General features: G+C 47.5%; 1 protein-coding gene across 3 annotated transcripts in view; it reads left to right on the forward strand.

Annotated features, from left to right (window-relative positions):
* Positions 1 to 396: 396 nt before the first annotated feature.
* The window catches only part of BBS1 (Bardet-Biedl syndrome 1), a 19,507-nt gene continuing 4,661 nt past the window's right edge, over positions 397 to 15,242 (forward strand). The window contains exons 1-14 of one of the 3 annotated variants that reach the window (XM_039244930.1): positions 397 to 460; positions 785 to 861; positions 970 to 1,004; positions 4,417 to 4,589; positions 4,703 to 4,749; positions 4,890 to 4,928; positions 5,031 to 5,103; positions 7,905 to 8,036; positions 9,025 to 9,131; positions 10,474 to 10,594; positions 10,761 to 10,919; positions 12,585 to 12,654; positions 13,104 to 13,262; positions 15,082 to 15,215. In XM_039244930.1, coding sequence (XP_039100861.1) covers positions 803 to 861; positions 970 to 1,004; positions 4,417 to 4,589; positions 4,703 to 4,749; positions 4,890 to 4,928; positions 5,031 to 5,103; positions 7,905 to 8,036; positions 9,025 to 9,131; positions 10,474 to 10,594; positions 10,761 to 10,919; positions 12,585 to 12,654; positions 13,104 to 13,262; positions 15,082 to 15,215 — 1,308 coding nt within the window. In that variant the 5' untranslated portion in view covers positions 397 to 460; positions 785 to 802. Of the gene's footprint in view, positions 461 to 784; positions 862 to 969; positions 1,005 to 4,316; positions 4,590 to 4,702; positions 4,750 to 4,889; positions 4,929 to 5,030; positions 5,104 to 7,904; positions 8,037 to 9,024; positions 9,132 to 10,473; positions 10,595 to 10,760; positions 10,920 to 12,584; positions 12,655 to 13,103; positions 13,263 to 15,081; positions 15,216 to 15,242 lie in introns of all 3 variants that reach the window. The other 2 variants (XM_039244928.1, XM_039244929.1) reach the window with 2 other exon arrangements.

Here is a 15,242-nt window from a genome sequence, read left to right on the forward strand (position 1 = left end):
CTGAGCCTAGACTGCTAGAGTAAGATGGGAAGAAAGGACATAGCCCCTTTTCAGCCGGGTTTCAGCCAAGGATGAAGAGGGTGAGGAGTTAGTTTCACTGCTCATAAACACTAGAAGGGCTCCCCCTCCAGGCCTCGAGGCCAGAGTGTCCTGCCAATAACCCCGAGATTGCAGGGCCCCCAACTTCTGGCTGGGAAGAAGCAAAGATAAACCCTATGCGCTGCGATGAAGGATTGCGCCTCAGCAGGCAGAAACTCAAACGAGCGCAGCGTATCCTTCACGGTGACCTCTAGGCCCTGCGCCGGAAAGCTGAGCGCCCGGAACCTTTGTACGCGCGCTTCCCAGAACCCGGGCGCTATTGGGCGTTGCGCGGCGGCTGGCCGGAGCCGGTTGCCAAGGCGACGCCTGCGAAGATGGCTGCGGCGTCTTCGTCGGATTCCGTCTGCGGCCGAGCTGAAAGGTGAACGCCGGGGTCCCCGAGGCCTCCTTTCCTACAAATGTAAAGAGGGGGTCTTGGGCCCTGGGATCTGAGTTCCTGCGGTTCTCGGAGCGCGCCGGCAGTCCTTGAAGGGATTTTAGGGATTAAGTAGGGAAACTGAGGCCCACGGAGTGAATATGCGTGTGTGAGTGAGTCGAGGTCACTCAAGGGAGCCCGCGATGGAGCCTGGATTTGGATCCAGAGGTTCCGTACCCCTATTTCAGAGCTCCTTACACACTTCACTCCCTCAAAGTTTTCTTCCTCTCCATTGAGACTGAGCCCCCAACTCTCTCCCTTCTCTCCCAGCAACGAGGCCAGTTCGAAATGGCTGGACGCACACTACGACCCCATGGCCAACATCCACACCTTTTCCACCTGCCTGGGTGAGTCTCTGGGACCAGGAACCCCTGGTTCTGGGGGGTTGGAGGAGTTCAGTAGTGAAGCCTCAAGGATTCTGAAACCCCGCGTTTTGGCCCTTTTGTGTTTTCCAGCGCTGGCAGATTTGCATGGGGATGGGGAGTACAAGGTAAGAATATCCCCCCAGCTGAAAGAGAATTGGGGGGTGGGAGGGATATCAGAAATGAGATTTCCTGATGGCTCCAAAGGAGTTCAGCATAACCTGGCACTCATATGTACCCTGGAAAAATACATTTAGTGTTAAATTTTGTTTTTATGTGGACAGTGAAGAGAACATGTTGATTTCGTAATACAGCCTGCAGAAAGTAAAGCAGAACAAGATGCTGCTGGGGATTCTGCCAAGACAAAGCCTATTAATTTTGTTAACTTGATATAATTTCTTGCCGGAAGGGCACATCCCTTGGTTGGAGGTGGGGCATTGGAATCTGGAGAGAAAGTAGAAGGGAGGGAAGAGAGTGCTTTATGTGTATTAAAAGGGCATGGGTCACCTGATTGGCTTAGTCTTTGATGTCCGACTCTTGTTTTTGGCTCAGGTGGTGATCCCAGGGTCATAGGAGGGAGTCCCACCTAAGGCTCTGCACTGAGCGTATAGCCTACTTGGGATTCTACCTTACTCTCATTCTGCTCCCTCCACCGCTTGCATGCTTGCTGTCTCTAAAATAATAAATAAATAGGAGCGCCTGGGTGGCTCAGTCATTTAAGCGTCCAACTTCATCTCAGGTCATGACCTTGCAGTTCGTGAGTTCGAGCCCTGTGGCAGGCTCTGTGCTGACAGCTCAGAGCCTGGAGCCTGCTTTGGATTCTGTGTCTCCCTCTCTCTCTCTCTGCCCCTCCCCCACTCATGCTCTCTCTCTGTCTCTCTCAAAAATAAGTAAACATTAAAAATTAAAATAAATAATAAATGAGTATAGGTTTTAAGATTAGTCATAAGCTAATAATTGTTGAAGCTGGATGGTGTGTATTTGAGGGTTCATTATATGCATCTCTCTGCTTATATGACTGAAAACTTTAAATAATAAAAAGGTTGAATTGTAAGTTTAAAACATAAAGACAGAATGTAAATAAGTTAATTTTAAAATTAAAGGTACAGGTTTTTAAAAGATTGAGAAGTATTTTGGGCTTAAAGCGGGTTAACATATATTGAATGTCCGTTTCTGGACTAGACCCTCTTCACATACATACATGTTATTTATTCCCAATTTGTTAATGGGAAAATAGATTCAGAGAGACTGAGTAGGCTTAGTGAGTTTGTAAAAAGTGGCAGACCGGGGTCTGGTTGCATTCTCAGTCATGTATTTGTTCCACTTCTGCTCAACCATGGGTGATGAACCCACAGCTGGCCTGTTATTTGGGCAGTTAGAAAACAGGTCTGGAACCATACCTTCATGGAGGGTACAGTAGAATTTGGTGGACTTTTGCTCCCAAATTCCTGTCCATAAAACATTCTGCAATTTGGCAAGCATACAGTGAACCCCTACTGTGTGTCAGGCATTGTGCAGACACTGAAGTCAGAAATGAATCGGGGCGCCCTGGTGGCTCATTCATTGGGCATCTGACTTTGGCTTAGGTCATGATCTAACCATTTGTGAGTTTGAGCCCCGCATCTGGCTCTGTGCTGACAGCTCAGAACTTGGAGCCTGCTTCAGATTCTGTGTCTCCCTCTCCTTGCCCTTCCCCTGTTCACTCTCTCTCTCTCTCAAAAATAATAAAGATTAAAAAAAATTTTAAAGACCACTATGCTTAAAAAAAAAAAAAAAAGAAATTAATCAGTACACAGTTGGGAAGAAATATAGACACTGCCCTTAATTTATCCATGATATGAACTGAATACCTAGTGTGTGCTTGGCACTGGATTTATAGCAGTGAAAGGTAGAGAAATCACAGCTCCTATAACTAATGTGAAATAGTCGATGCTTTTGTGAAATAACTTTTTTAATCATTTCTTGATCCCCAGCATCTAGTCCAGTGCCTGGCACAAATTAGGTACTCAGTAAATATTTATGGAGTGAACAAGTGGATGTTAAAATTGAATATAGGGAAACTATTATGGGAGCAGCAGGGAGAGAATAATGAAATCGACCTGGAGGCACCAGGAGGCAGTTAACATGTAACTGGGTGTTGAAGGATGAAAGAAATGTATCAAGAAGGTGTGGAAGAGAGGAGGGAAAGCATCCAGGTAGGAGGGAACAGGACAGTGGAAGCACAGAGACTTGGAAGTTTATAGCTTATTTGGGAAAAGTAAATTTAAAGTTAGAAAATGAAAGCCAATAAACGTAGTAGGTAAGGGACACCTCCTAGGTAAGTAGTAGGTAAGGGGTGGTTCTGTAGGTTAAGTGTCCAACTCTTGATTTTGGCTAAGTTCAGGATCTCCTAGTTTGTGTGTTCAAGCCCCGAGTTGGGCTCCGTGCTGTCTGCTTGGGATTTTTTCTCTTTTCTTCTCTCTGCTCTGCCCCTGCTCGTGCACACTCGAACTCAATGCATACATACATACGTACATACGTACATACATACATACATACATAAAATCATAGTCAATACTATTGGCTTGGACTCAGACCTAGATTCCAGTCCCAGCTCTGCCACTTACTTGAGTGACTTTTACCTCACATCTCTAAGTCACAGCTTCCCCATCTGGGAAATGGGGCTAATAATAGTACCTATCCCATAAGTTGTTGAAGGGATTAAATGAAAGGATGCATGTAGTGCCTAGTGTGGCTCCTGGCACACTGTACATTCTCAGGATCCAGACATTCTGGCGGAAGCATAGCATAGATGAGAAGGTGAAGGCAATCAAGTTGGAAATCACCTCAGAGAGGCCTTGAAGTCCTCACGTGGGAGAACAGGCTTACATGGTGGCTAGAGGGGCTTGGAGGATAGATAAGAGGGTGGAAAAGAACGACTGGGGAGCCTGGTTCTTCTGTCTGTCCACAGAGCACATGCCGTCCGCATGCGTGCTTGTGTTCTGTTCCCATTTGGAAACCAGGCTTCAGAGGCCCAGATAGGAGTTTCCAGCACCCCACTGACTTTAGCCAGTGTTCACTTTCTAGAACAGTGCCGGGCACGGAGCAGGCTCTGAGGAAATGGTTCCCGGATGAATAATGAAAACATCATCTGCCGCCTACTCCTTACTAGCCTTCACCACGTTCCATAATTCATTGCCTCATTTGATTTTCACTATAAGTGTCATGAGATAGGTAGTGCCATTTTGTGGGTGGGAAAACTGAGGCTCAGGAAGTTTAATCAGCTCTCCCAAGGTCACACAAGTTGCAAGCCTCATTGCAAAGTCTCCTTGCCCCACACCTTTGGTGCGCTGGTATAGGAGTGAACGAATGTGCACTAGCAAAAAGCCTAAGCCCAAGAAGGGGGTCAGTGGAGAGGTCTTTAAACCTTGAGCCTGGAATAAGCCAGCCTCTTTCTACAGCTGGTGGTGGGGGATCTTGGCCCAGGTGGGCAGCATCCTCGCCTGAAGGTGCTCAAAGGACCCACAGTGATGACTGAAAGCCCGTTACCTGCACTGCCAGCTGCGGCTGCCACCTTCCTTATGGAGCAGCACGAGCCCCGGACCCCAGCTCTGGCACTCGCTTCAGGCCCTTGTGTGTATGTGTATAAGAATCTTAGGCCCTACTTCAAGTTCAGCCTGCCCCCGTTGCCTCCAAACCCCCTGGAACAAGATCTCTGGAACCAGGCCAAGGAGGTAAGTGACGTCGGGGATGGGAAGGAGAAGGCAAAAATGGCAGCCGCTGAGTCATCCTCCTTCCCTGCCGCCTCAGGAGCTCACAGGCTTACCTTCTTCCCTTGCTGTCGCAGGACCGGATCGACCCCTTGACGCTGAAGGAGATGCTGGAAGGCATCAGGTGAGAGCCCACTTTCCCCTTCATATGCCCCCCACCCCTCCCTGACCCCCAGCCCCCCTCCTTCATCCCAGTGCTCTCAGTCTGAACCCCAGGGCCCTGTTCCTCAACTGAATCTGCCACGATTGCCCCTCTCCTTTCAGGGAGAAGGCAGAGGTGCCTCTCTCGGTACAGTCACTCAGGTAAGGGCCCTGTGGGGGACCAGGGGGAGGGAGTGGCTGTGGAATGGCCTGTGGACGGAAGTAGGCCCAGGGCATGCGGGTGCCACTTCTCTGTGTGTGCAGGTTTCTGCAGCTGGAGCTGAGTGAAATGGAGGCGTTTGTGAGCCAGCACAAATCCAAGTCCATCAAGCGGCAGGTAATGCCCCTTCTCTCTTTATTGCCCTATAAAAAAGATGGACAATTTTTTTTAAAGACCTCGTAACATCAGTGGTAAATTCGACAACCAACCCCCACGAGTGTCACTTTGCAGTTTCCTTTCCAGCCCATGCCACACATATATGGTCACAAAGCTGCAAGGCGTTCTGCATTTCTGGCCAACAGTGACAGCTTTGAATTAGTATATGTAGTTATAGAACTTTACATAACTTTTATTGTCTTAAGGGTAAAGATAATATATTTTCATTAGAGAATAAAGAGAAGTATAAAGGGGAAATATAGGGGCTTCTGGGTGGCTCAGTCAGTTAAGCGTCTGACTTCGGCTCAGGTCATGATCTGACGGTTTGTGGGTTCGAGCCCCGCATTGGGCTCTGTGCTGACAGGTAGCTCATCTCCCTCTCTCTCTGACCCTCCCCTATTCACACTGTCTCTCTCTCTCTCAGAAATAAAAAAAAAATTTTTTTTTTAAATAAATAAAGGAGAAATATAAATGACTATAATCTCCCTACCCAGAGGACTCATTCTTACCATTTTGGTACATTTTCTTCATAAATATGCTTTATAATTTGCTTCCCTTGAGTATGTAACATTATATCTTGAGCATTTAAACAGTCTTTAAGAACTCCATTCTTGGGGCGCTGGGGTGGTTCAGTCAGTTGAGCATCCGACTTGATTCCAGCTAAGATCATGATCCCAGGGTTGTGGGATCAAGACCCCCATTGGGCCCTGCACTGAGCAGGGAGTCTGCTTGAGATTCTTTCTCTCTCTCTCTCTCTCTCTCTTTCCTTCTCTCCCACTTGTTCTCTCTCTCAAATAAAATTTTTAAAAAAAGGTTTAAGTAAAAAAAAAAAAAAGAACTCCATTCTTAATGGCCCCTTGATTATTTCCTTAATTATTAATTACTTCATTCATTTCATTTCATTCATTTCATTCATAGTTTATGTAACTGTTCACATGCAGGTCATTGGATAAGAAATGTATCCCTTTTATTCACTTCATATTTTTCTTAATTATAATTTCAATGGTTTTATTAATGAACCCATTCAGCAATTGGTCAGGAATGGGTGATTCCGGACCTAGGTGCTGACCCTCCGTCCAGTCCCAGAGCTGTTCTCCGCATTTTAGAAAGCCTCACGGAGCCCTCCACTTCCTGTAGAAGCCACTTGAGCCAACACATTGACTAATGCATGCCTCAGCTTTTGGCCAGCCTTAGACCAATTCTGTTAGAAGCACTGTTCTCTCCTGCTGATCAGCAGCTTAGATACACAATTGTCAGTGTCTTTGAGTACTTATAAAGTCATGAAGTGAATTAATTATTGCTTCAAAGATGCAGTTTAGGGGAGTGAGGCAATCTTTCCAAGATATATGTCATAGCTGTATAATTGGGAACCATTAGCATTCACGTTTCTGTAACCTTTCTCTTTCCTAGGCATTGAGAACGATTCCTCTTTTTTAATCTTAAAGATAGACACATGGGGCGCCTGGGTGGCTCAGTCGGTTAAGTGTCTGACTCTTCATTTCGGCTCAGGTCATGATCTCACCGTTTGTGAGATCGAGCTGCGTGTCCGGCTTTGTGCCGACAGCGCAGAGCCTGCTTGGGATTCTCTCCCTCCCTCTCTGCCCCTCCCCTGTTCATGCATACACATTCTCTCTCAAAATAAACAAAAATAAATGTTTACAAAAAAGACACAATGAGCAGTTTTATCCAAAGAAACATTTTGGTCCTGCTAAATTATTTTCATAGGAGAAATTCCTAAAAGAGGGTCATCCTCTTCTCTTTTAAAAGTTTTCTCTCCAGGGGCTCCTGGGTGGTTCAGTCAGTTAAACATCTGACTTCGGCTCAGGTCATGATCTCATGGTTCATGAGTTCGAGCCCCGCATTGGGCTCTGTGCTGACAGCTCAGAGCCTGGAGTCCGCTTCAAATTCTGTGTCTCCATCTCACTCTCTGCTCTGCTCCTTCCCCACTCACACTCTGTCTGTCTCTCTCTCAAAAATAAATAAACATTAAAAATAAATAAATAAAAAAGTTTTCTCTCCAATCACAATTACAAAAGGAACATGTACCCACTGTAGAAATTCTACAAAAGCCCAATGAAGAAATTAAACATTACCTGTGATTTCATTGTCCAGGTAAACCAATTTTTGTACTTATGAGTTTAGCCTGCCAGCATGTTTTTTTATTCATCTGTTTTTAAACTAGGATTACACTAACATAATATTTTACCTATTTTTTTTCCTCTGAATATCTTCGAAGTGTTCTGTTATTGAATCTTCTTTTAAAAGTGTGATTTTTCTTTAATGACTACCTGGTTTTTGATCAGATGGAAATTTGTAATTGACTTAAACAATCCTCTTTTGTTAGAAAGTTGGGTGTGTTGCGATAAACACTTTTGTACATAAAACTTCTGTCACGGGGCGCCTGGGTGGCTTAGTCGGTTAAGCGTCCGACTTTCGCTTAGGTCATGATCTCGCGGTTCATGGGTTCGAGCCCCGCGTCGGGCTCTGTGCTGACTGCCAGCTCAGGGCCTGGAGCCTGTTTCAGTCTGTGACTCCCTCTCTCTCTGACCCTCCCCTGCTCACGCTGTGTCTCTCTCTCTCTCTCTCTCTCTCTCCTAGAAATAAATAAAAATATTAAAAAAAAAAAACAAACCCTTCTGTCACGTCTCTGATACTCTTCCTCCTCCTTTGCTCTCTTTCTTCCCTCCTGTGGTGTCCTTGGGGGGTGTCCATGGGGCTGGTGTGTGGGGACCCCCCGGCTGACTCCTGGGGTCCTTCTGCAGACGGTCATCACCACCATGACCACCTTGAAGAAGAACCTGGCTGATGAGGATGCTGTGTCCTGCTTGGTGGTGGGCACTGAGAGCAAGGAGCTCCTGGTGCTGGACCCGGAGGCCTTCACCATTTTGGCCAAGGTCAGTCAGTACGGGGCCTGGCCCTGGGCACAGCTGAGGCCCAGGCTGCCTTCCCTCCCTCTACTCCCCCACATCTCCCACCCCTAGCTTTTGGTAATACACATTGTAGAAAAGTTATAAAATGTAGATAAGCATAAAGAAAAAAGTATACGTCCAAAAATACCACCACCCACAATATCAACTATTCAAGTTTTGGCGTGTCTTTCCAGACATTTTTTTTTTTTAATGTTTTATTTATTTCTAGGAGAGAGAGAGAGAGAGACAGCGTGAGCAGGGGAGGGTCAGAGAGAGAGGGAGTCACAGACTGAAACAGGCTCCAGGCTCTGAGCTGGCAGTCAGCACAGAGCCTGACGCGGGGCTCGAACCCACGAACCGCGAGATCATGACCCAAGCGAAAGTCGGACGCTTAACCGGCTAAGCCACCCAGGCGCCCCTCTTTCCAGACATTGTTATATGGAGACACAGATATATAACTTATAAATAATTTTTTTTTTTTTTTTTTTTTTTACAAAAATGACTTTGTGATACAAGATCATGTAACCTGCTCTTCACATAATAGGAGCTCATCAGTATCTTTCCATATCAATATAAAACCACATTAGCTTCATCTAGGACCACGCAACATCCATCATATAAATATACCATAACGTATTTACCTTGTCACCCGTTGTATGTTTATGTTGTTTTCAGTTTCCACTGTTATTAGCGCCAGTGCCATAGGCCTCCTTGCGCAAAACCCCTGGGCAGGCTTACCTAAATACTTCTTCAGGATACATTCCGAGAAGTGGTATAGTTTTGTCAAAGGGCATAGACGCCAACTGCTGCTGAGTTTCCCTCCAAGAAAGTGTACAAGTTTAAACTCTGACCAGCAGGGTGAGAATGAAGAGATTGGGAATTTGAACAAAGAACCAACTCGCAGGGGTTACTTCACGGTAGGGAAGAACGGGGGCACCAGAAAAGTTGGGATGTGTGAGCCTCTCCTTTGCAGATGAGCCTACCCAGTGTCCCCGTCTTCCTGGATGTTTCTGGGCAGTTTGATGTGGAGTTCCGGCTTGCTGCTGCCTGCCGCAACGGGAACATCTATATCCTGAGAAGGTAACCACCTCCGTGGTCTCTGGGGCCAGAAGGAACATCTCAGAAACTGGGTGCTTTCAGGGACTTCGGGGCTGGTATTTGGGAGCAGAAGGAGCTGGGAACTTCGCAGAGGAAGGTGAGCTCACATGCACAGGGGGACATCTGCCGACTGTATGATGGGCAAGTGGCTGTAGCACGTGAGCAGTGCAGTGAGCGATGGGAAGAAAGAAAAACAGCCTCCCATTTGCAGTATTGCTTTATAGGTATGTGACACTTCTTTATGCATTAGGCTGATAATCATTTTCTAATTCAAGAAATATTTTTGAGCACCTGCTGTGTATTAAGCATTAAATAAGGCATATACATATAGAGGATGTATTGCTAAACGATATAAACTAAACATATGCTCTGCCGTGGGGGAAGACAGATATTAAATTCAACAAAGCAAGATATATTTTGAATTGAGTGCATGCCTTGGAGGAAAAATACAAGCTCAGTGGGCAAAAGAAATAGGGCCAAGGTGATCAGTGAACACATGTCTCTGGCGATAATGTGGAAGGTTGAACAGGAGCCAGTTGTTCCAAAAATGGGGAAGAAGTGTCGTAAGCAGAGAAAACTAAAGCAAATTCAAGATGGAAAAGACAGTGGCACGTGCTCCTCAAGCTTGATGGGCGAGGAGGAGGGTGGAAAGAGATGTGTGCAGACCTGGCATGGCTCGTGGATGGCCTGTTAGGACATGATAAAGATTTTGGCTTTGAAACCCATTATGGGGTTTTAATCAAGAATATTATGAGCCATTATATTTTTAAGAGATTACTCTGCTGGGTGGAGAGTAGATTGGAAGGAGGACCAGAGACCACAGGGAGGCTCTCGGATGGGTCATCAGGTGGGATATGATCATCCGATGGTCATCATATGAAGAAAGGGGAGCCATAGCCTGTGACTGGTAGGCAGGAATTACCCCTACTTTCTTGATAAGAGGAACTAAGATTTAGAAGCCGGGAAACAATGCATCTATGCAGAGCAGACTTCTCATGGATTTCTGATAAATTGCTAAACTGCCTACGTCCGCTGGCACTTCATCTAGCCTAAGGTACACTCACTGTAAGCCGTTAAATGCCAGGCTATCACACAAATCACTGTAGTGAAGGCAGCAGGTAGACTGGGAAAGAAAACACATTTCATGCTGTCCAAGGTCACACAGCTGCTAAGTGGTAAACGTGGAAATAGTACTATGGCCATTTACTTTGGGGCCAAGGTTCCTTCAAGGATAGTCTGTGGGGCTTAGAAAGAGGAGTGTCAGCCAGGGAAGGCGAGGCTTTGAGAGGCTCTGGAGCTTGGAGAATGTGTCTTTATTCCACAGAGACTCCAAGCGCCCCAAGTACTGCATCGAGCTGAGCGCCCAGCCGGTGGGGCTTGTCCGGGTACATAAGGTCCTGGTGGTGGGCAGCACCCAAGACAGCCTGCATGGCTTCACCCACAAGGTGTGGCCTTCGGGCAAGCATCACCCCCCGGCCCCTCCACGTATGTCTCTCCGGTCCCCCTTAGCAAGCGATTCCTTCTGGTGTCCCTTTCCCTGCACCTCCAGCCACCCCTTCTTTCCACCCTGTGCCCTGAACCCTCCCAGGGTAAGAAGCTCTTCTCTCCCAGGGTAAAAAGCTGTGGACAGTGCAGATGCCAGCAGCCATCCTGACCATGAACCTCCTGGAGCAGCGCTCCCGGGGCCTGCAGGCCGTCATGGCTGGGCTGGCCAATGGAGAAGTCCGCATTTACCATGATAAGGCCCTCCTCAATGTCATCCGCACCCCGGTGAGCTGCTGACTCCTCTCTGTTCAGTCCCACCTCTGGGCCTTCTTAACTGCCTTTCCTGGTCCCCACATGATGCCCTTGACTTTTGACGTGTTTCAAAAACATTTGTTGAGGGGCACCTGGGTGGCTCACTCAGTTGGGTGTCTGACTTCAGCTCAGGTCATGATCTCATGGTCTGTGGGTTCGAGCCCCGCATTGGACTCTGTGCTGACAGTTCAGAGCCTGGAACCTGCTTCAGGTTCTGTGTCTCCTTCTCTCTCTGCCCTTCCCCCACTCACTCACTCTCTCTCCATCTCTTGAAAATGAATATTAAAAAAAAATTTTTTTTTAATTAAAAAAAAAAAACATTTGTTGAGCATCTCATGTGCACAGCCTGTGGGGGGGCATAAAACAGTGTCTAAATCCTGCCTTTAGGGAATTGATGATTTAAGGTGACAGCTAGCCAGAGACACCGCTAATCCAAATACAAGCAAGTCTAAAGCAGAGTGAAGTACTGAAGAAGCACAGAGGGGGCCTAGCAGCTGGGGGAGGTGGTGAAGGATAAATGGGGGTGGAACTCATAAGCCATTTCACAGCACGTGACAGTTCCTCTGGGCCTTGAAACAGTTTGCCAAGTGGATACCAGAGGAAGAATATTCCAGACTGGAAACAGCATGAACAAAGGCTGAGAGAGGCATGGAATGTTCTTGATTAAGGAATACAGGTGGCTTTAAGAATCTGGATTCGAGTTTTTCAAACACTAAGTTGTGAGTCATTAAGTAATTTAATAGGTCACAACCAGCAACATAGAAAAGAAAGCTCAGAGGGGGCACCTGGCTGGCTCCATAGAGCACGTGACTCTTGATCTCAGGGTCAGAAATTTAAGCCCCACACTGGGCGTGGGGCCTACTTTAAAAAAAGAAAAAGAAAAAGAGGTACACCAGGGTGACTCAGGTAAACGTCCGACTTCAGCGCAGGTCACGATCTCACAGTTTGTGGGTTTGAGCCCCGCGTTGGGCTCCGTGCTGACAGCTCAGAGCCTGGAGCCTGCTTCAGATTCTGTGTCTCCCTCTCTATGCCTTGCCTGCTCACACTCTGTCTCTCTCTCAAAAATAATTAAGCATTAAAAAAGAGAAAGAAAAGAAAGCTCAGAGTATATCCCTTGTGAAACGTGTGTATGTGTGTGTAAAGGGTCCTTTGTCACAGTAGAAAGTTGGAAAGCAGCTGGTTTGAACTGCAGGCCTGTTGTAGGGATGGGGGAGGGGAAAGATGATGAGGGGGACAGTAAAGGAATGTTGGAATCAGATGTGAAAGGCCTTAAATTGTTCTAACAAAGAGGATAAAAGCCATTGGAAATGCTTTTTGGCAGAAAATAGACATGACCCTGTTCATAGTTTTGAAAGGCAGCAGGGTGAAGGACAGACTGAGGAGAAAGACCAGGCTGGGGACCTATTAGAAAGGTGACCCCAGAAGCCCCATGACGTTTTAGTCTGGAACTGTGGCTGCGGCAGTGAGGTTGGAGGGGTGATGAGAAATACAGGAAATATTTCAGAGGCAGTGCTGCCCAGGCCTTACGTCACATCTCTATTATATCATGTCTGGGGCCTCCCAGTTGATCACCCCACCCCAGTCTTGCTCTCCTCCCCACGATATTTTCCCAACTAAGCCCTGGTGTCTCCATCACAGGACGCGGTGACCAGCCTTTGCTTTGGCCGCTACGGGCGGGAAGATAACACCCTCATCATGACCACTCGAGGTGAGCGGGCTTCGGCACGGCAAGGGTGTTAGATTTAGGCGTGAAGGTGACAGCTAGAGCCTGGGAAAGAAGAGGTGGATGTGAAGCCTGGGCAGGCCTGGGTTTGGAAAGCAAGGCTCACAGACGCGTGTCCTGTCTGGGGCCAGCTTGTCGGCAGTTGGATATTACTACCCAGGAACCAGTGTCTCCAGTTCACCCCAGTCTCCTCAGAGCCTGCCCGGGTGCCAGGAACATCCCAGTAGTTAATAAATAACTACTAAGTGAATGGATGAATAGTAAAACATTATTAAAAGACACACCTTGTTCCTTCTAGAAACCCAGGATCGCAGCAGGAAGACAAACATGGACAGAAATGGGTCTATATGAAGCAAATTGGGGGAAGAAAGAAAAAGAATGTAAGGTAGAGCTGGGGAGGACGGACCTGTGTCTCTCTCTGTCCACTTCCCTAGGCGGTGGGCTGATTATCAAGATCCTGAAGCGTACGGCAGTGTTTGTGGAAGGGGGTGGTGAGGCGGGCCCCCCACCAGCCCAGGCTATGAAACTCAACGTGCCCCGAAAGACCCGGCTCTACGTGGATCAGACACTGCGAGAGCGGGAGGCTGGCACTGGTGAGTCTCAGGCAGATGCTGCCTCTTCTTCCCCGTTGCTCTAATTCCAGCAAGAATGGGGGGAACCCGCCTGGGTGCCCAAAGCTCTGGGCACCCAGGCAGGCCCTCTGCCTCTGGAAGTCAAGAGACAGCCTAGGAGGTGGCTTCGGCTTCCAGTAGCTGCCTCACGGTGGAAGGTGCTGTGGGTGAGGGCACGCGTCCTTCAAACGCCCAGGGGTGAACAGTCGCTTCTAGATGCGGGAATTCTCAGAGAGAAGTAGAATTTGATGAGGGTTCTTTTTTCCTATTCAGTTTTTCCTGCTCTTTCATTCATTCTTCCCTTCATTCAGTACCCATGATTCTGCCAGGCCTCGTGCCAGATGCCTTGAAATAGGTTTTGGCCCTGCCTTAGGAGCTCAGTCTCCTTGCTGACGTCACATGCATGACACATGTAGACGAGCGCTCTGCAAAGGGCTGTTGAGGCTCACAAGAGTGAGGAGATTTGCCTGGAAGCCTGGGAGAGACTACAGAGAGAGGTGACATTGGACTTCACCCGAAAATGATTACCAGTCCCGCAGCCAGAGAAGGAAAGGGAAGGGAGATTCAGGCAGAGGCACAAGTGGAGTCACAGGGTCCTGTCTGGATTTAAGTGGCATCTGCCGCGTAGCTGCGGGTGTAGTGCAGGAAGGTAGTGGGGGGGGAGGTAGAGCAGAGGGTAGAAAGGCAGGTCAGAGCTGGCTCCAAAAAGGCCTGGAGTGCAAAGCTAAGATGTTCGGTTGATTCTAGGCAGTGGGGGCTGGGAAAGATGTTAAGCAGAAAAATACAGTGACTCGACCAGCTCTGTCTTATAAAGGGACCTTGCTTAGCTTTAAAGGTAAATTAGAAGATAAAAGAGCCAGCAGGCTGTTGTAGCCCAGAGGATCCGAGAAGCAATTGAAACATTCAGGAAATAATGAGGAAGTTCTCTAACGTGACCAAATGTAAACTATGCAAAAATCAATAACGTGGTATATACCAGCTGTAACGAATGCAGAAGACAAATGCAAAGTTTCCATTCACAATAGTAACAAAATTCCTAGAAAATGGCAGTTAAATTACAAAACTGCTGTCAAGAACATAAAAGACCATCTGAATGTTTCCGTGATGAGACTCTCAGGGTAGCAAGACCCAATGCTTTAAAACTGCTGATTAACAGCTTCTAAAATTAATCCAAGAAGATAGCAGCATTACTGTGAAAATCCCAATAGGGCTTATTTTGAGGACTTATTTTGAGGACCAGTGAATTCTCTCTCAGTAATTGGGGGGTGGAATTTAAGAATAAGGGGACCTTTGGGGGCGCCTGGGTGGCTCAGTTAAGTGTCCAACTCTTGATTTCGGCTCAGGTCGTGATCTCAGGGTCATGGATCCGAGCCCTATATCAGGCTCTGTGCTGACAGTGCAGAGCCTGCTTGGGATTCTCTTTCTCCCTCTCTCTCTGCCCTCCCCCCAAATAAATAAACATTAAAAAAAGAAAAAAAAGATGAGGGGACATAGCCTCTCAGCAGAAGGAACTATATGAACTATAAAGCTGTAGGAATTAGTAGCTGTGGTATGATACAGAAATCGATATCGATCCAGGGTACACTTATAAAGTCCAGAAACAGACCCTTGTATATGGGGAAAGTCAGTATATGTCAAAGGTGTTGTTTCAAACTAGTGGGGAAAGGAGAGACTGTCCCCAAAACATAATGAGGACTGCGTGCTTCTAGAAAAAAAAAAACAGCGCACGCAGGACACCCCTCTCCCCCGCCTCTGCCCTCGCCTTCCCTCCAACACCAGCCCTTTGTGCGCCTCTCCTCAGCCATGCACCGGACCTTCCAGACTGACCTCTACCTGCTGCGTCTCCGGGCTGCCCGCGCCTATGTGCAGGCCCTCGAGTCTAGCCTGAACCCTGTGTCTGTGACAGCCCGGGAGCCCCTCAAGCTGCATGCTGTGGTGAGCACCCGGGGGGGGGGGGGGGGG

Source organism: Hyaena hyaena, unplaced genomic scaffold (assembly GCF_003009895.1).
Source record: "Hyaena hyaena isolate Hyena2069 unplaced genomic scaffold, ASM300989v1 scaffold_248, whole genome shotgun sequence".
NCBI lineage: Eukaryota > Metazoa > Chordata > Mammalia > Carnivora > Hyaenidae > Hyaena > Hyaena hyaena.